Genomic DNA, 24,219 nt, shown 5'->3' on the forward strand with positions numbered 1-24,219 from the left:
TTTTTATATATTCTGGATACAAGTCCTTTGACAGATATATATGTATATTGCAAATATCTTCTCTCAGTCTGTGGCTTGACTTTCATTTTCTTAACAATATCTTTGAAAGGGCATAAGTTTTTAATTTCGATGAAGTCCAATTTATCTTTTTTTATTTTATGGTTCATGTTTTTTGTGTTCTAGCTAAGAAAGTCCCAAAGTCACGAAGATTTTCTATGTTTTCTTCTAGAAGCTTTTTGTTTGTCATAGCTTTTATAATTTAGGTCTATATTCCATTTTGAGTTACTTTGTGTCTATGGTGTAAGAGTCAAGGTAGCCCCTCCCCCACATGGATACACCATGTGCCAGCACGATTTATTGAAAAAACTCCTTTCTCCATTGAATTGCCTTAGCAACTTTGTTGCTAATCATTTGATCATATATGTGTGGGACCCTTTCTGGATTCTCTATCCTGTTCCATTAATCTATATGCCTATCCGCCACACACCGCCCCTAACTCCACAAAATCCTCTATAAGAGGACTTAAGACGGTACAAGGGAGACATAATAGCAGCAATAACAATAGTTAACATTTACAGAGCCCTCACTGAGCCAGGTGTTACGTTGCTTTGCCTGTATTATCCCACTTGATCATTACAACAACTCTATCAGGTAAACATTGTTTAACTTTATTTTACAGTGAGGGAAATATGGCAAACAATGGATATGGTAGGATTTGAGCTCAGGCAGTCTGACTCTAAAGTCAGTGCTCTTGCGCACTGAATAGTTGATAAGAGCTTGTAAAGGTATATAACACTAAAGAGGATCATAAAAGGAAAAAAAACTCTTACGTTACTAAGTCTAGACTACTCCTGAAACATTTTTGTCAATCTTTTACCAAAATACTTTTGGTAGCTATTTTTGCTTTAATATTCTGTAGAAATTTTAGGCTGTCCTATGGGGAGCAAAGAAAAATATTTTCGAGGGACTTTTAAAATAGTATTCTCATAATTTCTCCTTGACTTCAGATGAGATATGTACATATCTGCATAATGATGTTGAAACCCACATGACAACATTCTTATCAAGAAACGAAGTTCATGTAAACGTTCAGATGTTTTCAGGTCTCATGTGGTTGTTCTGCTGAAAGCTCTCTCTGGCTATTGGTCTCAGCATAGAACTTGACACAGCAGTGTTCTCTGTAATGCCTCACTTGCTATGCTTTGGGGCAAATCGATAGCTTCACACAGAGTACTGAAGACTAGGCAGTGAGCCAATATTTAAGAGATCAAAGATTACTTAGTATGCGTATCTTCTGTTATCTTCTTTTTAAATTGGAGTATAGTTGATTTACAATGTTGTGCTAATTTCTACTGCACAGCAAAGTGATCCAGTTATACATATATACACAGTTTTTAAAGTTCTTTTCCATTGTGGTTTCTCTCAGGACATTGAATATAGTTCCCTGTGCTACACAGCAGGGCCCATTGTTTATCCATTCTCTATGTAATAGTTTGCATCTGCTAACCCCAAACTCCCAGTCCATCCCTCCCCCACCCCCGTTATCTTTTTTAAACTGCTGCTTATAAGTGTTTTCATTCAAAGACTTTACTTGTTATAGTGATTAAAAGGGATACTTGTAGAGAATTTGGAAAATAGAGATAAGTAAAAAGAAGAAAATTAAAATCACTCATAATCACCACAGTATTATAATTACTTAGATTACTACCTACATATATTTATTTTTTTAACAAAATCAGGATAATATATAAACATTTAGGCTTTCTGCTTTTTTTTTCTTTTATCATGATGTCACAAAAATTTTCTCATGCAATTAATGCTACTATATTAAATAGCCTTATGACAGTCGATCATACGGATATACCATAATTTAATAACTATTCCCGTATTGTTGGCTATTTGGATTTTCTTTATTTTTTATTTTAAGGACTAATGCTGAGTATCTCTGTACTTGAATCTTTGCCTGATGATTATATTTTGGCATCTTTCAGAGTGCCATTGGGGCTGGTTTTCAGGGGTGGAGTAGGAGGCCTAATATTGTCTATGGTACAATAAAGGCTGGATTCCTCAAACTAGGACCTAAGCTTCAGGTTATTTATGCAAGGCCAGGGGACTTAAAATAGCCTTCCTGCCACAGGGTGGTTAAGTTGAACTAGATCTACATTAGCTAGTAAACCGGATCCAGTTATAGATGACGCTGACCACAAGCAAAAGCTGGGTCTATTTTAAACCGCATTGCTGAGTGGAACAGGTGGTTGAAGGAATGTGTTAAAGTATATTTTCTCTGGTCTTGATAAATAAAAGAGACAGGATCAGAGATGACCATCCCAGGACCTAGAGTCTGTCACACAGAGTGAAGTAAGTCAGAAAGAGAAAAACAAATATCGTATGCTAACACATATATATGGAATCTAAAAAAAAAGGTCTAAAGAACCTAGGGGCAGGACAGGAATAAAAATGCAGATGTAGAGAATGGACTTGAGGACACGGGGAGGGGGAAGGGTAAGCTAGGATGAAGTGAGAGAGTGGCATGGACATATATACACTACCAAATGTAAAATAGATAGCTAGTGGGAAGCAGCCGCATAGCACAGGGAGATCAGCTCGGTGCTTTGTGACCACCTAGGGGGTGGGATAGGGAGGGTGGGAGGGAGACGCAAGAGGGAGGGGATATGGGGATATATGTATATGTATAGCTGATTCACTTTGTTATACAGCAGCAACTAACACAACAATGTAAAGCAATTATACTCCAATAAAGATGTTAAAAAAAAAGATGACCATCCCAGCAAACAGATACTCTGAAGTCATTCTCCCAACAACTAAGTGTCCAGTTCTTCAGTGGGAAAAAAGTAACTAAACTTTATTAAAATTGGTTTACTCAGTCTCAAAGGACAAAATGCACACTTCAGAGCACATTGCTCTCTACAATCTAAGACCTGACCTACTGAAAAGGAAGGCATCAACACAGTAGCACCATATACCATATATGGTCAAAAGAGACAGATTGCTAGCTTGTGTTTTTAAGTCTGATCATATGAACCAGTCCTTACCATATTTTTGTGATCCAGCAAAGAAAGAACGTGTAAGAACAAAGGGTCTCTCCTTCCCTTTAGATCGCTGGATCAGTCCTTCTGCAGTGGCCATTTGCTATAAAGTCAAAGGAGAAAAATTTCAAAGAGATGACTGGATTAGGTCACTGTGCAGACATCCCCAATAAGCTATTTCACATGCAAAAAGTAAATAGTAGGTGGGAATGTGAAATGGAAAATACTAAAAATCTGCCCAATAATTTTCATGATGTAATGAAACTACTCTAAATTCCCCTATTAAAAGAGTGAAACAATTTATCTCATTAAAATAGCAATGAAATAATAGTAAATAATTGTATTTACTTGGTGCTTACTATTGTGAGGCATTTTTATAAGATTTTCTCTAGTAACCTACACAAGAACCTCTGAGACTGATTCAGAGAGGTTAAGTGACTGGCCCTGGCCTACATAAGAAAATTCTCCAGCTATAAAGTATTGATAGTTTACAGTTATAGCAAGAGGCTGTGTAGAGAAGTACACAGATAGCATCTGAAAATCGTGCTATATGTAGCCAGCAGCTCCCGCTGGAAAACAGCAATTTGTGGGAGGCCCACAGGAACACCATTACATTTTGAAGATAACAAAGAACCAAGGATATAAATTAGGGCAAGTGACTGCCAAGTTTTTTGGATGTGACTGGCAAATGGAAAACAATTCTACCACCTTCTATTGAGAAGACTAAGTACTTAAGGAAGGCTTTCTACTTTTAGAAGTATACATATTGAAATTGTGCATCTGTGGTCTAAATCTTACTCCCCTGGTATGAATATAAGACTTGCTGTATTTAGACGTTTGTGAAGTTTAAAAAAATCTGTTTTAATTGCCTTTGTTTACATATTTATACACAGCCTACTTCAATAAAAGGTTTGAGGTATTATCTAATGCCATTTACTAATGGCTCCTGTCAAGGAAGATGTTTCTATGTTATCATTAATCGACCAATATCTATAAATTAATCAAGTTCATTATAGATGGAAAAAATGCAAAGGGAGAAATAATGAGTCTTATACTGGCTACAACCTGATAAGACCCATTGTATCAACAGTTGTCAGAAAAGACACACAAAGAAATGAACTGTATAGCATGGTTGTTAAAGCAAATGACTTTCAGCCCAAAAGTCAGGGCACATGGATCCAGGTGGCTGCTTTTTAGATGTTTTACCTGATAAAAGCCATAGATGTTGTGAAGTTCTCGGTGCTCCCAGTTGCCATGATGAATGGCATTCTTCTGCATGGTTAGTTCTGGCCCTCTAAAGACAGAGGGCTCATTCATGTCGTTCCATATGTAGAGGATGTCAGTAGATCCCTAGGAAGTCAATCTTGGTCATGATAAAACTCCTACAGTGACAAGGTTAATATGATAGCCGTCCCTATTCCTCTTTCTTACTCCATTTAATTTATTATTTGTTACGTTTATTATCTATGCTCTGTCCCCTGCTAGGTTAAAAGTTCCACAGGGCAGGGAATTTTGTCTGTTTTGTTCATTGATAAATCCCAAACACCTAGAACAACCTAAATGGTAGAGGGTTCTCAATAAGTACTTGTTGAGCACTTATGAATGAAAGAGTGCTGTGCTGTACTCCCACGTGGCCCACAGGTCTGCTCTGAGACCCCCTGGAGAACCACTATAGGAAGGTTGTGAATGTTCACAATTAGGCTCTACATCACCCATCATCTGCTACAACTCTTAACTATGGGCAACTATAGCTGTCCATGAAAAGACTCCCCCTTCCCTCGAACACTATGAAAGGTTTGGCTAGGACACCCGTTTCTTAGCAGGATCTATAGTGTGTGTTCTACATAGAATTGTTAGCTTTAGAGTGGGAAGGGGCTGTTGAGTCATGTAGTTAACATGGTGCTGCAATCCCTTTATAGAATCCCTGGTCTCTCAGCATTTGACTCAATAGCTACAATGACTGGGAGTCCCTCAGGCAGCTCATTCCATTATCTTCTGAAAGTCTTGCTCCTTTGCTCCTTGCTCCTCTCACAGGGCCTAGCTTGCCTTCTGGGATACCACAGAATACATCTGCTGCCTCCCCGACATGGTAGCCTTTCAAATGACTGGAGGAGGCTTATATGTTTTCTTTTGACTCTTTACTTTGAATTATTTCTAATCATGTATACTTCTATGAACACGGCTATATAAATTCCAAATATTTAACCACTTTGACTGTTCTTTTTAGCACCCTCTAAGACAGGGGTTGGCAAACTTTTTCTGGAAGGACCAGACAGTAAATATTTTCACCTTTTCAGGCCATAAGTCCTCTTTTTCAATAACCCAACCCAGCTATAGTTATGTGCAAGCAGCCTAGACAATAGGGAAACAAATGAGCAAGGCCAGATTGGCCCACGTGTTCTTTACCCCTGCTCTAAGTTATTTTCTATATCCTAATACAGGATGCTCAGAAACTAGAGTTTAGTGGTTAAGAGCTGGGCTTGGGAGACAGACAGACCTGAGTTCAAATCTTAGGTCCACCACTTACTAGATGGGTGAACTTAGCAGGTTTTTACACTTGTCCATGCCTTGATTTCCTCACCTGTGGGATTAGAGTTAATTACAATTCCAACTTCAAAGAGTTATCGTGAAGATGAAATGGTATAATGCACACAAAGTGAGTAGCATAGTGCTTGGCACACAGCACATACTCAGTTTATATCAGACATCATTATTCTCATCACCACCGCTGATTGAAAACGGTTCTCTAGATGTGGCCTCTCCAGTTCTCTCTGTGATTCTTATAAGATTTTAAGAATTATTATTGTACCTTACTTTTAATATCACGTTATACTTTGCAAGATACTTTCTCATATATCATTATCATCATCTTTAATAATATTATACAATACTATTTTATGTAAAAATTTATACAGTTTGAAAATATAATAAGTCTCTATTATTAAGTACTTTGATATATCATAGAGTCTATCATAATAGAAGTCAAAATCACAGCTTTTGTGCACTTGGTAATTCATATGGCACCACTCCTGGTACCACCAAGGTCTGTAATGTGGTTGGCATCCCTGTCTTTTTTTTAAGATTTATTTTATTATTTATTTATTTATTTAATTTACTTTTGGCTGCGTCAGGTCTTAGTTGCGGCACATGGAAACTTTGTTGAGGCATGCGGGATCTTTTGTTGAGGCGCGTTGGTGGCACAGGCTTCTCTCTAGTTGTGGCGTGTGGGTTTTCTCTAGTTGTGGCGTGCAGGCTCCAGGGGACGTGGCCTCTGTAGTTTGCGGCACACAGGCTCTCTTGTTGAGGCGCCCAAGCTCAGTAATTGTGGCGTGCGGGCTTAGTTGCCCCATGGCATATGCCCCATGGCATATGGGATCTTAGTTCCCTGACCAGGGATTGAACCCACATCCCCTGCATTATAAGGCAGATTCTTTACCACTGGACCACCAGGGAAGTCCCTGGCATCTCTGTCTTTTCATACAAGTATTATTTATCAAGAGCTACTCAGTGAAGCAGAGTAGCTCTATTTAATCACTTTTTTTCCTTACTTTATCCTTCCAAGTAACTAGGAAAGAGCAAAAGAATAAAAACAAACCTGATAAACAGAGAAAGCAAAAAGACTGGAATACCACTCTCTGACTTTGGGACTGGTAAAATCCAGGTAAGAGGAGAGACCTGCAGAGGCAGAGGAGTAGACAGCCTGTTAGGAATGGTGCTCCTCATGGTAATATATTTGTAAAGAAGAATATCAGATGTGAAAGCTGGGTAATGAATGGGCACCTCACATCAAATGTGAAAGATAGCTGATACAGAGGCACGGTCTGGTGAGAAACGAATGAAGAAGGCAATGCTGGACTCCAGTGACAATCACTAGCTCTCTCAAGCTCAGCGGCCAGGGGAATGCCAATGAACAAGCATCAAGGTGGAGCCTGTCCCTCACTGATGGCCTCAGACAGGCCCAGTAAGGATGGCAGATAGCCTGGAGTGACCTCTCTGTTCTTAAAGAGAGGAGAGGCATGTTTATAAGTGGTACAGGGAGAAGAGGAATGCGTGTGGTTTCTCTACAGTGCATGGACTTGTGATAGAGTGCTATCATATGACAGAGTGGTGATTCCCTTTTGTCCTTGAGGAGTTTTTACCAAGGCTTTAAACTAATAATTTCTGAAATGAAGACTTCAGAGTTGTCAGGGGCAGCTGAGGTCACTCATGAAAGGCTGGGAAGTCAAAACTATGGGCTAACAGGGCAAAGAAGAATCACAGGGAGAGAGATTGCAGGATTCTTCTTCTTTCTTCCTCTTTCTTCTCCTCTCATTTTCTCACTCCCTGGCTTTTAATTTTTATTTGCTTAGGGAAATAGCATGGCACTGAGGTTTGCTTGTTAATTTTTCATTCATTCATTGACTTATAAATGTATACAAAGCACACTGTACCAGATGTTAAATGAAAGATATAAATGAAGATAATACTATCATCTTTAAGGAAAGGCACATAAATGTAGCATGTGACAACTTCAAGAAATTAGAAAGATGGCCATGCAACCTTCATTAGTTGGGACTAAACAGTGGATAACAGGTGTTTCAAATGACATCTTACCAGGCCAGCATACACCTTCAAAGTCTCCCCCTTCATGATTCCTCACAAAGAAGCCCTGTTCTTTGGCCTTAGCATACACTAAGTAGTCGGGATCAATCTTGATGTGGGGGTCACTAATGACCACAAGCTGTTAGGACATAAACGTTTAAAGATTTCATCAGTTTTATATGAGCCATACGTTCATTTACTTGTTTTCATCATAGCTTTGGCATTCAAATTTTACTCAAAACAACTACTATTACTGAAATATTTCAGATACCAGTAAAATCCTATAAACTTTCATGGGCTTATGGGAATATAAATTGATATCAGAACCAGGCCCATCCTTTTTCACAATTATTGCTGCCCCACCAATACATGTTCTTAAGATCACATTTATTAGGCTTCTATCTCTCTGTGGTGCTGGGTGCTTTACATAAAGGATTAAGCAGGCAAGGTCCCTGCTCCCTAGATAGCCAGAGGCTAAGATAACACAAAAGAAAACATTAAAGAAAAGAAACTAGCGTATTAAAAACAAACAAAAAATCCCCAAACCTAAATATGGTACAGCCATATTTAGGAAGGAGGCTTGAGAAGAGCTGTGATCACAGCACTATTCTCCAGCATCTCTCCCTGCCCTTCTAATACCATCACTTCCACATGCTCGGGGGCCTCAAAACCACTTTATTTGGCTAGAATAACCTTCTAATAATCCTTCCTCATATCTATTCAAATCTATTCTACATACTAAAGTTTAATTCTCCATTGCTCAAAAACTTACAAAATTTTTAAATTGTGGTAAAATATGCATAACATAAAATTCACCATCTTAACCAATTTTAAGTGTACAGTTCAACAGTGTCAAAAAGATTCACAATGTTGTACAATGTCTAGAACTCTTTTCATCTTGTAAAACTGAAACTCTATACCTATTAAAAACAACTTCCCGGGACTTCCCTGGTGGTCCAGTGGCTAAGACTCTGTGCTCCCAGTGCAGGGCTCCCGGGTTCAATCCCCGGTCAGGGAATTAGATCCCACATACCACAACTAAGAGTTCGCATGCCACGACTAAAGATCCCGCATACTGCAACTAAAAGATCCCACATGCAGCAACTAAGACCTGGTGCAGCCAAATGAATAAATAAATATTAAAAAATAATACTCAAAAATCCCCCAAAAAAACAGAAAAACAACTTCTCACTCCCTCCTCCCCACCAGCCTTTGGCTACCACCATTCTTCTTTCTGTCTCTATGATTTTGACTACTCTAGGTATTACAGATTAGTGAAATCATATAGTACTTGTCTTTTTTTTTTTTTTTTTTTTTTTTGCAGTACGCAGGCCTCTGTTGTGGCCTCTCCCGTTGCGGAGCACAGGCTCCAGACGCGCAGGCCCAGCGGCCATGGCTCACGGGCCCAGCTGCTCTGCGGCATGTGGGATCTTCCTGGATCGGGGCACGAACCCGTGTCCCCTGCATCGGCAGGCAGACTCTCAACCACTGCGCCACCAGGGAAGCCCAGTATTTGTCTTTTTGTGACTGGATTATTTCACGTAGCATAATGCCCTTAAGGTTCATCCATGTTGCAGCATGTATCAGAAAGTCCTTCCTTTTAAAGGCTGAATAATTTTGCATTGTATATGTATACCACGTTTCCTTTATCCGTTCATCTGTCTATGGGCTCTTGGGCTGCTTCCATAATAAATGCCTGATAAATGGTAGGTGTTTATTAATTGGGAGATTAAGAATTAACACCATTGGCTCTGACCACCTGTGAAAGGCCTGGGGCTCAATGCAATGGGTTGAAAAGGCAACTTTAATCTCAGATCCATTTATGTGATACATATGGGGTTCCTCCTTTTTCCTCTCTTGTTTTTTTCTCCACCCTTTTCATTATTGCTATCACTCCCCCCCGCCCCGCATTACACACTTTCCAGTGTCTTCTCCCTGTCCTCATTTTCTATTTTAGTTCTTTCCTTGGCCATATGGACAGATGGAGTCCATCAGGGAAGCATGCAGGAAAAATGGCGTAATAAAGAATCTGACTCCATTTCTGAGCGACTGTTAAGAGCTTCAAGCCCCATCATTCCCCCTTAGCCTTCCACCCACATCTGTGTGTACTGACAGAGAAAGCCCTGATGCTCCCTTCTTTGGTACCAACAGGAAGTTCAAACCACACAAGCCCCGGTGCATGCACAGGAATCCTCACCCCAGTTCAACCCTCTAACCACCTTAAAACCTTAAAACCTGATCCTGTCTCCTTTCCCAGCTCTCTCAGACCTATTTCAAAGGAGCTTGGGAGCTAGTCTGCTCCCCCAAGAATGCCTCACTATGGGACTAATTAGCCTTTTCATACCCTCTTGGTGCCAGTGTGACATAATCAATCTTGACATCAAAATCAAATTTTGCGTCGTGGGGTGCATCCATCACATCACTACAGGGTGGACACAACGAATGGAACTGAATGCTAGGCCCCTTCATCCTTACGGGGACCTAGACCACTAAGGCAGGGATGGATGGACTGCTAAGACAGGGATGGATGGCAGGGATGGCCACCTTCTCACCATTGCTTTTCTGTTATCACAGTTACAGTTACAATTGAAGGTACTATTTTCCTGGCCATTTTTTACCAGATGGTTCTCTTCCACTAATGTATCAAGGCAACTTTAAAAAGTTTAAAAATGCTTTGTAATGAAAAGGTTCAGAGTGCTGGCTTATTTTACCTTACGTTTTTTGCTCCTGAGCAGCTCTTGCATCCTTTTGGGGTTTGGGAACCTTTTCTTGTCCCAGGTGAAGTACCTCTTGCCTTCGGTGTGCTCTATGTCCAGCCACATGACATCGTAAGGAATGTCATGTTCATCAAATCCTGCATCCACTGCCTTTACATCATGTTCATCTTTGTAGTTCCAGCGGCACTGATGGTACCCCAAGGAGAAGAGAGGGGGCATGGCTTGTGTGCCTAAAAGGGGGAGATGACAACTGAGCCAATTACCACCACAATGGTAATTATACAGTTGATAAATGTTTCCTGAATGTCTACAAGGTCTAAGCACTGAGCCTGGTACTTAGAATATCAAGAAGAAAGCAGAGTCCCTACCCTCAAGTGCTGTGGGACTGCAGAGGGGCTGATAAATTTTGGCTGCAGTGAAGTATGGAGTCTTGAAAGGCTTCACAGAGGTGGTAACACTTGGTTAGAACCTTGAAGAATAAGTAAGAGTATTCTCAGGCAGGGAGAATGAATAGATCATTGAGGCACATGAAATAGAAAAGATATGGAGGCAGAGAAGGACATGATAAGCTTAGGGAAAAATAAATATTCCAGGGTGGTTACACTGTGAAGGAGGCCAGCAGAAGATGACACTGGAGAGGGTCAGTTTGTAAAGGACCCTGTAGTTCAGGCTAAGGACTCTAAATCTTGTATAGGAAGTCATCAAAAGTTTGGCAAGATGTAACCTCAGCAGATCTATGTTTTAGAAAAATTAGTTGGGAGCAGACTTGAAGGCAAAGAAACTGAAGGCAGGAAGAACTGTCAGGAAATTATCATCAAAACATTTACTGATAACATGGAGGACATCTGGTCAACCACTTGCATTTATCTCCTTCCCCTCTTAAAGTCCCACTAAAATCAGAATAAAGAAAAGAAAGAAAGAAAGAAAAGAATAAAGCCACAAGAACAAAGAGAATGGGAGAGGAGTAATTTCAACAAAATTTGGAAGGCAGCAGGCAGGGGTGGTGTGGTAACTATTGAGCAAAACCAAGTAAGCTTTCACCAGAGTGCTTATGAGGGGGATGATGATGAGAAGGGTTCATCCCTGCTCCCAGAACACTAGCGGACAGGAGAATTCCCCCCTCCACCTCAACACGAGAGTGTAAAACTCATCCAGGTACACAGAGCTTCCGGGCAGAACCTTATTCTTAAGTATGCATGGATAGCCAAGGATCATCCAACATATGAGTAAAGCCTCCAAAATTAGACAGAGGGACTCACATAAAGAAATAGAGTAAAAGGATCTCTGAGAAAATAGGGGCAATACAAGGAATCAAAGTAAATATCAAAATGTTATCATTAGTATCTCTGGGAGATGAAAAAAAGTTGCACCCATAAAATAAGACTAGGGTAGCATAAAACAAGTATAAGATATTAGAAACAAGGAACAATCAGAGGATAAGAAAGAGTCTGCAGAAATTAGAAATATGAGCATAAATGGAAAGGCCTGGAAGATAAAATTGAGAAAATTGCTCAGGATTGGACAAAAAAGAGAAGATTATAAAATTTGTAGAGTAGAAAGAGAAAAAGGAGGTGAAGATATTTTCAAAGGAATAATAACTTTTCCAGCACCGAAGGATACAATTCTCAAGAATGAAAGAGTCTACATCTAATATGCAATTATTTTAAAAGGTCTATATCAAGGCATTTGGTTGTAAAATTTCAGAGTTTCAGAATATTAGAAATTTCAGACTATCAGAGATAAAGAGAAGATATTTCAGAGAGAAAAGATAGATCATATACAAAGGAACAGAGTTCAGAGTGATTTTGGAACAAGAAGATAGATTATAGAGAAATGCCTTCAAATTCTGAGATAAATAATTTTCAATCCAGTTACCAAATTATCAAACAAGGGAGAAGGTAGGAAAAGAAGATGTTTTCATATCTGCAAAGATGCAAAAAGTAGACCTCTAATGCACTTTCGTAGGAAACTACCAGAAGATGCTTCGAACAATGAACAAAAACCAAGTTAAGGGCTTCCCTGGTGGCGCAGTGGTTGAGAGTTCACCTGCTGATGCAGGGGACATGGGTTCGTGCCTCGGTCCAGGAGGATCCCAAATGCCGCGGAGCGGCTGGGCCCGTGAACCATGGCCTCTGGGCCTGCGCGTCCGGAGCCTGTGCTCCGCAACGGGAGAGGCCACAGCACTGAGAGGCCCACGTACCGCAAAAAAAAACCAAAAAACCCCACCAAGTTAATAAACCACAAAAAAGAAAAACATGGGCCCCAAGAAGGGAGAGATCTACCACCAGAAAACAGAAAACAGAAAACAGTAAGTCCTAGGGTGACAGCTGTGCAGGGAGCCTAGAGAAAAACAGTCCAGATAGAGATCTGGGGGTAAGTCTCCAGGGGAAAAAGTGGAATGGATAAAGCATCTGACACCCCTGAGCATTGGAAAAATGTAAACACTGAATGTTGATTAACCAAAAATTATGATATAACAATGTTGGGAGGAAGAGGTAAGAGGATATTATTGAACTAAATCCTCATTAGGAGTTAACAGATAATCTATAAATTTATAAATCAGATTTCTTTGACCATGGTGGCAGATCCACTGTTTTTGAAGCACTTTCCTGTAAACCAGACTATTCTCTCTAATAACAATGTTGAAAGGGGCTGTAGGGGGGCTTTGATGGTACTTATTCCTATATGGGTGTCTTCCCATATCCACAAATTCTCTGTTGTTCCTCTCATCAAAATTGGAATCAAATTCTTCCCTTGCAAATGGGCTAGACTCAGGAAATTTTAACAATGGAATGCAGCAGAAATGATGCTACATTGCTTTGATTTTTAACAGTTTTATTGATATGTAACTCATATATCATACAATTTACCCATGTAAGGCATACAATTCAATGTGGGTTTTTTGTGGGGAGTGGAGCATATTACATTACCAATTTAAAAAAATTGTGGTAAAATATATGTAACATAAAATTTGCCATTTTAACCATTTTTAAGTGTACAATTCAGTGGCATTAGTTACATTCACAGTGTAGTACCGGCATCACCACTAGCTGTTTACAAAATTTTTATATCACTCCAAACAGGAATTCTATAACCACAAAGCAATAACTTTCTGTTACTCATCCCAACCTTCAGCCGCTGCTAACTGCTAATCTTAACTTTTTGTCTCCATGAATTTACCTACTATAGGTACTTCATACAAGTGGAATCATGTTATATTTGTTCTTTTGTGTCTAGCTGATTTCATTTTGCATAATGCTTTCAAGGTTCATCCATGTTGTAGCATGTATCAGAACTTCATTCTTTGTTATGGCTGAATAGTATTCCATTTTCTGTATATACCACATTCTGTTTATCTATTCTTTTTTTTTTTTTTTGCGGTACGTGGGCCTCTCACTGTTGTGGCCTCTCCCACTGCGGAGCACAGGCTCCGGATGCACAGGCCCAGTGGCCATGGCTCACGGGCCCAGCCGCTTTGCGGCATGTGGGATCCTCCTGGACTGGGGCACGAACCCGCATTCCCTGCATCGGCAGGCGGAACCCCAACCACTGCGCCACCAGGGAAGCCCTATCCATTCATTTTTGATGAGCACTTGGCTTGTTTCTACCTTTTGGCTATGGTGAATAATGCTGTAGAGATCACTGGCATACAAGTATCTGTTCAAGTCCTTGTTCAGTTCCTTTGAGTATGTATCTAGGAGTGGAATTTTTGGGTATATTAGTTAGGGTTCTGCAGAGAAACAGAATCAATAGGATGTGTGTATATGTGTGTATGTATTTGTACATATACAGAGAGAGAAAATGATTGATTGATTTTAAGGAACTGGTTCATGTGATTGTGGGGACTGGCAACTCTGAATTCTGCAGGCAGGCCTGGAGATCCAGGGAAGAGTTGAAGTTGTAGCTTGAGTATGAAGACAGTCTGGAGACAGATTCCTGTTTCTTTAGAGCATACCTCAGTCCTTTTCTCTAAGGTTTTCAGCTGATTGTATGAAGCCCACTCATGTTACGGAGACTAACCTGCTTTACTCATAGTCTACTGATTTAACTGTTAATCTCATCTAAAAAATAACTTCACAGTGATATCTAGACTAATGTTTAACCAAATATCTGGGCACCATGACTTAGGCAAGTTGACACAAAATCAATCATCATGCTGGGTCATATGGTAGTTCTATGTTTAGCGTTTTGAGGAACTGCCAAACTGTTTCCACACCAGCTGAACCATTTCACGTTCCCACCAGTAATGTATGAGTTTCCAACTTCTCTACATCCTCACCAACACTTATTATTTCCCCTCTTTTTTTGATTTAGTCATCCTAGTGGGTAGGAAGCAGTATCTCATTGTGGTTTTAATTTACATTTTCCTAATACCTAGTGCTGTTGAGCATTTTTCACGTGCTTGTTAATCCATTTGTACATCTTCTTTGGAGAAATGTCTATTTAAGCCCTTTTCTCATCTTAGAGTTAGATTGTTCCTTTTTATTGTCGAGTTATAAGAGTTCTTTATGTATTCTGGATACTAGACCCTTATCTTATGTATGACTTGCAAACACTTTCTCCCATTCTATAGGTTGCCTTTTCACTTTTGTGATAATGTCCTTTGATGCACAAAAGTTTTTAGGTTTTTTTTTTTTTTTTTTTTTTTTGCGGTACGCGGGCCTCTCACTGTTGTGGCCTCTCCCGTTGCGGAGCACAGGCTCCAGATGCGCAGGCTCCAGATGCGCAGGCTCAGCGGCCGTGGCTCACGGGCCCAGCCACTCCGCGGCATGTGGGATCTTCCCGGACCGGGGCACAAACCCGCATCCCCTGCATCGGCAGGCAGACTCTCAACCACTGCGCCACCAGGGAAGCCCAGTTTTTAGTTTTAAAGAAGTCCAACTTGTCTAATTTTTTTTTCTGTTGCTCATGATTTTGGTGTCATAGCTAAGAATCTGTTGCCAATCCAAGGTCATGAAGATTTATCCCTGTTTTCTTCTAAGAGTTTTATGACTTTAGCTCTTATATATATGTCATTGATCAATTTTGAGTTAATTTTTTGTATATGGTGTGAGATAGGGGTCCAACTTCATTCTTTTGCACGTGGATATCCAGTTGTCCCAGTGCCATGTGGTTAAGAGACAATTCTTTCTCCATTGAATGGTCTTGAACATTTATTGAAAATCAGTTGGCCAGAGATGTATGGGTTTATTTCTAGACTCTCAATTCTATTCCATTGGCTTATATGTCTATCCTTATGTCAGTACCACACTGTTTGGATTACTTTAACTTTGTAGTAAGTTTTGAAATCGGGAAGTATGAGTCCTCCAACATTTTTTTTTCAGGACTTTTGGCCCATTCAGGGCCCTTTGAAATTCAGTATGATTTTAAAGATCAGCTTTTCCATTTCTTAAAAAAAGGCCATTGGAATTTTGGCAGGGATTGTAGTAAATCTGTAGATTGCGTCCAATAGTATTGCTTGCTTAACAATATTAAATCTTTCAATACACAAACATGGGATTTCTTCCCATTTATCTAGGCCTTCTTTAATTCAGGAATTTTTTGTAGTTTTCAGCATATAAGTCTTTCACCTCCTTGGTTAAATTTATTCCTGGGTATTTTATTCTTTTGGATGTTATTGTAAGTGGAGTTGTTTTCTCAATTTCTTTTTTAGATTGTTCATTGCTGGTGTATAGAAACACAGCTCATTTTGTGTGTTGACCATGTACCCTGCAACTTTGGTTAATTGTGTGTGTGTGTGTGTGTGTGTGTGTGTGTGTATTCTTTGGGATTTTCTATCATATAGTATCACATCATCTACGAATAGAGATAATTTTACATCTCCCTTTCCAATTTGGATGCCTTTTATTTCTTTTTCTTGACTAATTTCTCTGGCTGGAACTTTAACTACAATGTTCAATAGCAGTGGTGAAAGAGGGAAGCCTCATCTTGTTTCTGATCTTAGGGAAAACCTTGCAGTCTTTCACCATTGAGTATGATGTTAGCTGTGAATTTTTCATAAATGCCTTTTATCATGTGGATGAAGTTTCCTTTCATTCCTAGTCTTCTGAATGTTTTTATCATGAAATAGTGTTGGATTTTGTCAAATGCTTTTTCTGCAATCAATTGAGATGATCTCATATCTTTTATTTTATTTTATTATTATTTTTTTTGTGTGGTACGCGGGCCTCTCACTGTTGTGGCCTCTCCTGGCGGCATGTGGGATCTTCCCGGACCAGGGCACGAACCCGTGTCCCCTGCATCGGCAGGCAGATTCTCAACCACCGCACCACCAGGGAAGCCCCAATCTCATATCTTTTAAAGATAAAATGCTTTTATAGTGCTAAAGCCACTGTATTTTAATGGAGAAGAGAACATAGAAAAGTTCAGGTTGGGATACTGGTCATCTGAGATAAAGGAAGAGAAAGCCCAGGGGTTAAAAGGCTCTAAGGAAGGCAGATGGTGAGTATTAGGGATTAGAGAATGGAGAGTTCCAGCCCCAGTGGAATGTTTAACCAAGCTGAATGGGATGAGAGTGGGAGGAGAAATGCTTGCTTCTTTAAAAGCTTGGGTAAGTTGTTTATAAATACTATATGGTGTACAACAAATATTAATTTACAGTGATTCTACATGGGATAGAGGAAATATAATGGAACAAGAAACTGGCACTTCCACATGCAAGTACCTGTAAGGTATGAGTACTGCTTGAAGACGTCAGAAGGTGTAGGTCCTGTCAGCAAAAAAACATCAATGATTCCACTCTCTGACATCCAGTGCACATCAGTTTGAGATCTGCCCTTTTCTTTAGCAGCAACTGGGCCCATCTGGGTCAATGCATACTGGAAAAGGAATGGAATGAAGGTCTGAAAAATTTCCCTCTAACCCACAACACCCATCCATATGTGTGTAATAGTCTGATCCTTTAGTACATACCAATAACCTTCACTGATTATACTGCGAGGACTCTGGAGGCAGAGGACTGCCATTAAAAGCCCAGAGCTACAACTACACTTCAGTGGTTTTGTTTCTTCTGTGAGTATGACATGCAGCCATGATCCATTGCTCACCTTTACAGCAGGTTCTGTATTGATCTCCACTAGTGTTTCTGAGGCATTTAGCCAAAAAATGCCTAGAGTCCTGCCCAGTTTGTGGGCCAGGAGATAAGGCACTGAACCATAAATGCCCATTTTGTCATGTATTTTATATCCATAGACATCTAGGTTATAAAGACGGTAAGCATCTCCATCACTGAAACACACAAGGAAGGATTACCAATTACCACTGCATATATATTCTTAATGAATATTATAGCTCCATTCTCCCCTGCATTCTCCCCTTGGGTACAATACATCTTTCAAAGCTCAACTCCTAACACTTCCCTAAAGGTTTCCTGACCCAATGTGGGTGAGTATGATCCTCCTCCTTTGATTCCTTTGGCATCCCTTCATGCTACTATTGGCTTGTATGATCTAATATCTTAGATAGCTTTTCTAAATATCTCTTGTGAGGTGAGGACCATTTCCTGTGAATCCTGCATAATAGCAAGCACACAATAAATTGACAAATTTTGTATTTCTCTGTCGTGAAAGCAAAATGATAGTATCCTAACATGTTTCCACAGTGCTGAGTAGGGAAAGATTAGGAACTGAATTGAGGTGGGGAACAGGGAGCTCAGGTTGGTGTGAGAGCAACACAGTTTCTGATTCACTTGTCACTATGTCTCCCTATTATCTAAACAGCATCTGAACCTGGCAACTTTGACCAGACTCTGTTTCTCTTTGGTTCCGCTTCCTCTTAGAGTGATACCCCTGGCATTTGTTTGTCAATAGTGTTAGTTTGAAATAATCTCCCCGAGGGAATCAAAGGTGATATGAGATGCCACACTCTTCCATTCTCTGGCTCACTGTCCTTTTTTGGTAAAAGCCTTTTTCTAGGTCAGTGATCTTCACAGTGTATTTCCCAGGGTTCCACAGAAAGGCCTTGGGAGGTGAAAGCAAAACCCAGGGAGGTGATATTATGAAGCTCTCACCGCTACTTCAACAACAGCAGCTCCATATTTTTACTTCCTCTATATTTTTAGGTTCAGCAATACAGTTTTTATAATTGTCTTCTTTTTGCCAAAATATAAAAATTGAAAACCACTGCTCTGGGCGATCATTAAAGGGAAATTCTTAAAGATCTACAAGCAATATCAAGAGGGGAAAGGCCAGATACATATTAGCACTGGCTCAGACATCTCACATATTTTCCTTTCAGACTTTTCCAGTCCAGAAACCAGAGCCTCCTGTAAGAATTCTTGTTTTCACTTTACCTGGTATTTTTAAGTTGGTGTGATTCTGCATGTTGCGGGATCCCATAGACATGCTCAAACCCATGCAAGGAGAAATCCAAACCAATGGAGGCAGGACCTGCAGGGACCAGGATAGTGACTGAGTTTTGCTTTTCAGTGGGACAATCGATTAAGGAGATTCAGCAACTATAAGAGCAGCAAGATGACTAGACTAGGGATCAAGAGACCTGAGCTTGCCCTGATCAATCAGTAAGTCATGTATGCTGACTCTCTGTACGATGTTATATTTAGGTGTTGTGGGGATACAAAAATGCACATGGCAAAGTTCTGGGCACTTATTCGTTATGTTTCCTTAGCTGTGTGCTAAAGTTCTCTGTGTCCTCATTTATAGTAAATCTCCTTTCTATCTGTAAAATAGGATTACAAAGTTTTAGATTTTTTCCCTAATCTAAATTTTCCAGAAATGTATTGCATACTTGTTTGCTTTAGGAAGCAGATGATAGCGAGCACTTTTAATACTTACTAGATGAAAGACTGGGTGTCTTCTGCCTGACTGTTCATTCTTACTGCACACAGAAACTATAAGGTCAAGGGCACCAGGAGGACCTTTCCTGGCTCCTCAAAATACCCCCTTCCCTGTGATTGTAGATATATAAATTTCCTTTAGCCAAAGACAAGTCCTTTATCTAACAATTATTTTAGAGATATGGGGAAAACGAAAGTAACTAGGAGAGATAACATTGACTTAAATTCCCTCTCAGGTAAAAGTATTTGCCATCAAATGATCCTTATTTGGAGGAGTTTATGGAAAGGGGGTGCTTTAGGTAAGGTAAAAAGGATTATAATGTTACAGAAAGGGGAGCTTTAGGGCCCCTCTACTTATAATTTTTGGGCACATGTCAGTCCTGATCATTATATGAGGCTATAGAAATAGATGCTAGAACAGAGATTCTCAAGGAGTTAGGGAAGGTCTGTTATTCCCCAGGGTAGGGAGAAATAAGGAGAAAAGTGAGTATTTTTTCCAACTAAATAAGCCCCAAGTATTTGAACCGTGTCTCCTAAAGGGACAAATTCCTTCCCAGCCACCTACACCCTCCCCCCCCATCACTAAGCCTAGTGAGAAATGTCATAGATGGTCACATGACGCTCACATGAATGATGGGGAGGCCTGGAAAAGGCTGAGAACCACTGCATTGAAATGTTGGAGCCAATGAGCTCTAGAACTTGGTTTCTTATCACTTGACTCTCATAAAAGTAGAATGTAGAATTTGCAGCTGTCTGATTCACTGCATAGTACAAGCAGTATGCAGACCTCCATGAGACCAGAAGCTCCATGAGGCCTATACTTCTACACTCCCCACAAGTCATACACTCGCTATTTCTCTATTGCAGTGCATTACTGAAGAATAGGGGACCCAAACATGAGATTTCTGTTCACCTTACAGAAGTCATGTGTTTAGGTGCCAAAGCTCAAGGGACTTTTAGATAGAGACTTTTGGCCATTTTGGAAAGGTCTGTTTTAACACTACACCAGTTTTAATTGTACCATTATCTTTGACGTCCACAAAATTTCTGAATTTCTCCTCCCACAGGCCCAGTTCCTCTTGATTTTCCTGTTGGCACAAAAAAAGGGAGCAAACTGAGGTTATATATTGCAACAAATGTTGTTACCACAATAGCACATTTATTTGATTAAAATATTAGACTGAGGAAGTGATTTCATCTTTTAAAAGGCCAATTTGTGATATCAGTATATTAATCAAATTAGATCTATGTTCTATATAAATGCCATTAATCATCCTTATGATCTATAGCAGACATGAATATATTTTTTATTGTGGTAAAATGTACATAACTTAAAATTTACCATTTTAACCATTTTTAAGTGGCATTAAGTACATTCACATGTTGTACAACCATCATCACCATCCATTTCCAGAAGTTTTACATCCTTCCAAACTGAACCTCTGCACCCATTAAACAATAATTCCCCATTCTCCCCTCCCCCCAGCTCTTGACAACTACTTTTCTATTTCCTGTCTTTATGAATTTGACTACTCTAGATATCTAAGTAGAATCATAAAGTATTTGTCCTTTTGAGACTGGCTTACTTCACTTAGTATAATGTCTTCAAGATTCATCCATTTTGTAGCATGTATCAGAATTTCCTTCCTTTTTAAGGCTGAATAATATTCCATTGCATGTATATACTCCATTTTGTGTGTGCATTCATCTGTCAATGACTCTTGGATTACCGGATTGCTTCTACCTTTTGGCTACTGTGAATATCATTCTGCTATGAACATAGGCTGCAAATATTGGTTTGAGTCCCACTTTCAGTTTTGGATATATATCCATAAATGGAATTACTGGATCATATTGTAATTCTTTTTTTTCTTTAATTTTTAATTAATTAATTAATTATTTTTATTTTTGGCTGCGTTGGGTCTTTGTTGCTGGGCATGGGTTTTCTCTGGTTGTGGCAAGCAGGGGCTACGCTTCGTTGCGGTGCGCGGGCTTCTCATTGCAGTGACTTCTCTTGTTGCGGAGCACGGGCTATAGGCACACGCAGGCTTCAGCAGTTGCACCAGGCGAGCTCAGTAGTTGTGGCTCGCAGGCTCAGTAGTCATGGCACGCGAGCTCTAGAGTGCAGGCTCAGTAGTTGTGGCGCACGGGCTTAGTTGCTCTGCGGCATGTGGGATCTTCCTGGACCAGGGCTCGAACCCGTGTCCCCTGCATTGGCAGGCGGATTCTTAACCACTGCACCACCAGGTGAGCCCCTCATATTGTAATTCTATGTTTAATTGTTTAGGAACTGCCACACTGTTTGACGTGAATATCTTTAAAAGAGCCAAAATGATGTGAAAGCACTTTGCAAAATGCAGTCTTTTACATATGTAAGGCAAACATTTAGAATCAAATAACTTGGGTCTCTTCTGAGAGACCCTAAGCGAAGATTTTGGCTGAGATGGGCACCTTCCCCCCTGCTTCAATTAGCCAAACTACTGGCTGTGTTCCTGTGCTGGATGGAGAAGTCAACTGGGATGGCCACTGCTCAGGTTCACTATCTTTTGACCTAGAGCCATGAACTTTCAGGCTTTACAAAAGTCACCTTTTCTCTGGTAAAATGAAAAAAGTTTTAAAAGAATTGTGTGTGTATGTGAAAAGCACATTTCTTTTTAAAAAGTGAGGGACTTCCCTGGTGGTCCAGTGGGTAAGACTCCGCACTCCCAATGCAGAGGGCCTGGGTTCGAACCCTCATCAGGGAACTAGATCCCGCATGCATGCCACAATTAAAAGTCCGCACGCCACAACTAAAAGATCTCTCATGCTGCAACTAAAAGATCCCGCATGCTGCAACGAAGATCCTGAGTGCCACAACTAAGACCCAGCACAGCCAAAATAAATAAACAAATAGATAGATAAATAAATAATAATAATAATAAAGTGAGCCCTTTCCCTATTTCTAGGCTGTTTCTTCATAATTAAAGCTTCTGTAAAGTGAGTCTGTTTTTTTTAAAATGACACCTGAATTCTTTTTTTTTTTTTTTTTTGCGGTACACGGGCCTCTCACTGTTGTGGCCTCTCCCGTTGCGGAGCACAGACTCCGGACGCGCAAGCTCAGCGGCCATGGGTCATGGGCCCAGCCGCTCCGCAGCATGTGGGATCTTCCCGGACCAGGGCACAAACCCGTGTCCCCTGCATCGGCAGGCGGACTCTCAACCACTGCGCCACCAGGGAAGCCCGACACCTGAATTCTTAATGTGGGATTATTATCCTGAGGTCTAGATAGGCTTTAAAGTTTGTGAACTCCCTGAAACAGTAGGAAAAAAATTTTTTTTTCTACAGAGATGGTTCACAGTTTTCATCAGAGTCCTGCAAGGGGGTGTTTGACTCAAAACCACTATCTAAGCTATCTGATTACAGGTCTTCCAAAAGCTAGTATAACATATTGTCACAAAGCTGTGTAAGGCACAAATGTGTTAGTTTTTATCTTCCCTATTTGAAAATGGAAAAATTATTCTCTCTCATATTCATCAGTATGGGCCGGTTCTCAAGAGGGAGAAGCATTTGTCTTATTGCACTGGAAATATTTTTCACCATTCTTGGTGGCCATAGCTACTGTCAGGGTTCCTTTAAAGATGTGTGGGGCTTTGGATGAAGAGAAGATTTCTGGAATGTCCATTCTCCAGAATTTAGCCAAAATAATCTTTCTGAAACAGAAGTCAGACCATGTATCTCTGCTGCTTAAGACCTTTCCATAGTTCTCCTTTGCTCTTAAAGTCCAAAAAAGTTAATGTGACTTAGAAGAATATAAGCTCCATGATAATGAGGGACTCTGATTAGTTTGATGATACAGCACCAATTCCTTGAACAGTGCCTGGCCTACAGGAGGTCCCATTTATATGTAGTAAAGCACTTGCCAACTACCCACCTGTATAAGGGAAGAACAGACCTATTATACTCCACATAATGATGATGATAGTGAAAAACATTTTAAAAAGATAAATTACTCTATGTAGATTACCTGAGTGGTGTCATCTGATGTATCCTCCTCATTTTCCTTGGTAGCTCTGCTGTAATATAAAGTTGTTTCACTCATGGCAAGACTGACAATTTGTTCAATGATAAAGATTTCCATTTCCAAATATTGAGACCCCATAAATTATAAACTTTAACTTATTAAAAATAACATCATTATAAAAATAAATTTATGAAATTAAACATTTATGATGAACATTAATCCAACAGCTTGATTTCTTATAAAATGTAGAGAGATTTGAATTTTCTTAACTCTTTTAGAAATACATTAATCAGTTTTTTTATTATAAATGTAATACATGTTCATAGTATTTAAACAAAACATAAGCAAGGTAGAACACAGTTCCTCTTGCGCAGTATTACCTTAGAATGGAGCAACATGATGCACTGTCTTGCACAATGATGACAACTTATTCTAACACCTATAGTTGTATTTGTGTGCTATTTCTTCCATTCTTAACAATACTAGACTTCATGGATTTTTTTTTTAACTCTTTGCCAATCTAAAGTTTTAGAAAAGATAGTGCATTTCAATTTGAACTTGTACCATTAATGATGCAGACTACCTTTTTATACATTAAGCGGTATTTCTAGTTCTGTGAATTGTCTATTCATACTCATTATACATTAATTTTTTCTTTAGTGTAAAATGCAGCATGCATATAGAAGAGTATATAATGTATGCACAGAGTTTAAAGAATACTACTAAAGTGAACAATTATGAACCTACCAGTGAGCATAAGCAACAGAAATGACTTGTTCTTTTGGAGTTCCTATGTGCCTCTCTTCAAATGCATCTGCCCCCCTAATAGTTGCATTCAATGCTACAAATTTCCCTCTAAGCACTGCTTTTGCTGCATCCCACAAATTTTGATGTTGTATTTTAATTTTCATTTAGTTTGAAATCTTTTCCTTTCTTTCTTTTTAGATTTCTTCTTTGTGTTATTAAGAAGCATGTTGTTTAATCTTCAAGTATTTTGGAATTTTCCAGCTTTCTGTTGTTGATTTCTAGTTTAATTGCATTGTGGTCTGAGAGCTGGCATTGTATGATATCCATTTGTTT

General features: G+C 39.7%; 1 protein-coding gene across 9 annotated transcripts in view; it reads right to left on the reverse strand.

Moving 5' to 3' along the window:
* Positions 1-24,219, reverse strand: part of GANC (glucosidase alpha, neutral C) — an 82,724-nt gene that overhangs the window by 30,584 nt on the left and 27,921 nt on the right. For 8 of the 9 annotated variants that reach the window (XR_002646562.3, XR_002646563.3, XR_002646565.3 and 5 more), the window contains exons 6-15: positions 23,143-23,191; positions 20,161-20,227; positions 18,636-18,732; positions 17,392-17,572; positions 17,010-17,163; positions 10,340-10,575; positions 7,641-7,767; positions 6,643-6,722; positions 4,254-4,397; positions 3,054-3,150 (exon numbers count right to left, since the gene is read on the reverse strand). Coding sequence is in view for 5 of the 9 variants with exons in the window: in XM_022587365.3 (XP_022443073.1) it covers positions 3,054-3,150; positions 4,254-4,397; positions 6,643-6,722; positions 7,641-7,767; positions 10,340-10,575; positions 17,010-17,163; positions 17,392-17,572; positions 18,636-18,732; positions 20,161-20,227; positions 23,143-23,191 (1,232 nt within the window). In the remaining 4 variants the exon portion in view is untranslated. The remainder of the gene's footprint in view (positions 1-3,053; positions 3,151-4,253; positions 4,398-6,642; positions 6,723-7,640; positions 7,768-10,339; positions 10,576-17,009; positions 17,164-17,391; positions 17,573-18,635; positions 18,733-20,160; positions 20,228-23,142; positions 23,192-24,219) is intronic. The other variant, XM_022587362.3, reaches the window with a different exon arrangement.

This window comes from Delphinapterus leucas, chromosome 2 (genome assembly GCF_059928025.1).
Source record: "Delphinapterus leucas isolate spDelLeu-1000000601 "Yukka" chromosome 2, BTC_Dleu_Yukka2, whole genome shotgun sequence".
NCBI lineage: Eukaryota > Metazoa > Chordata > Mammalia > Artiodactyla > Monodontidae > Delphinapterus > Delphinapterus leucas.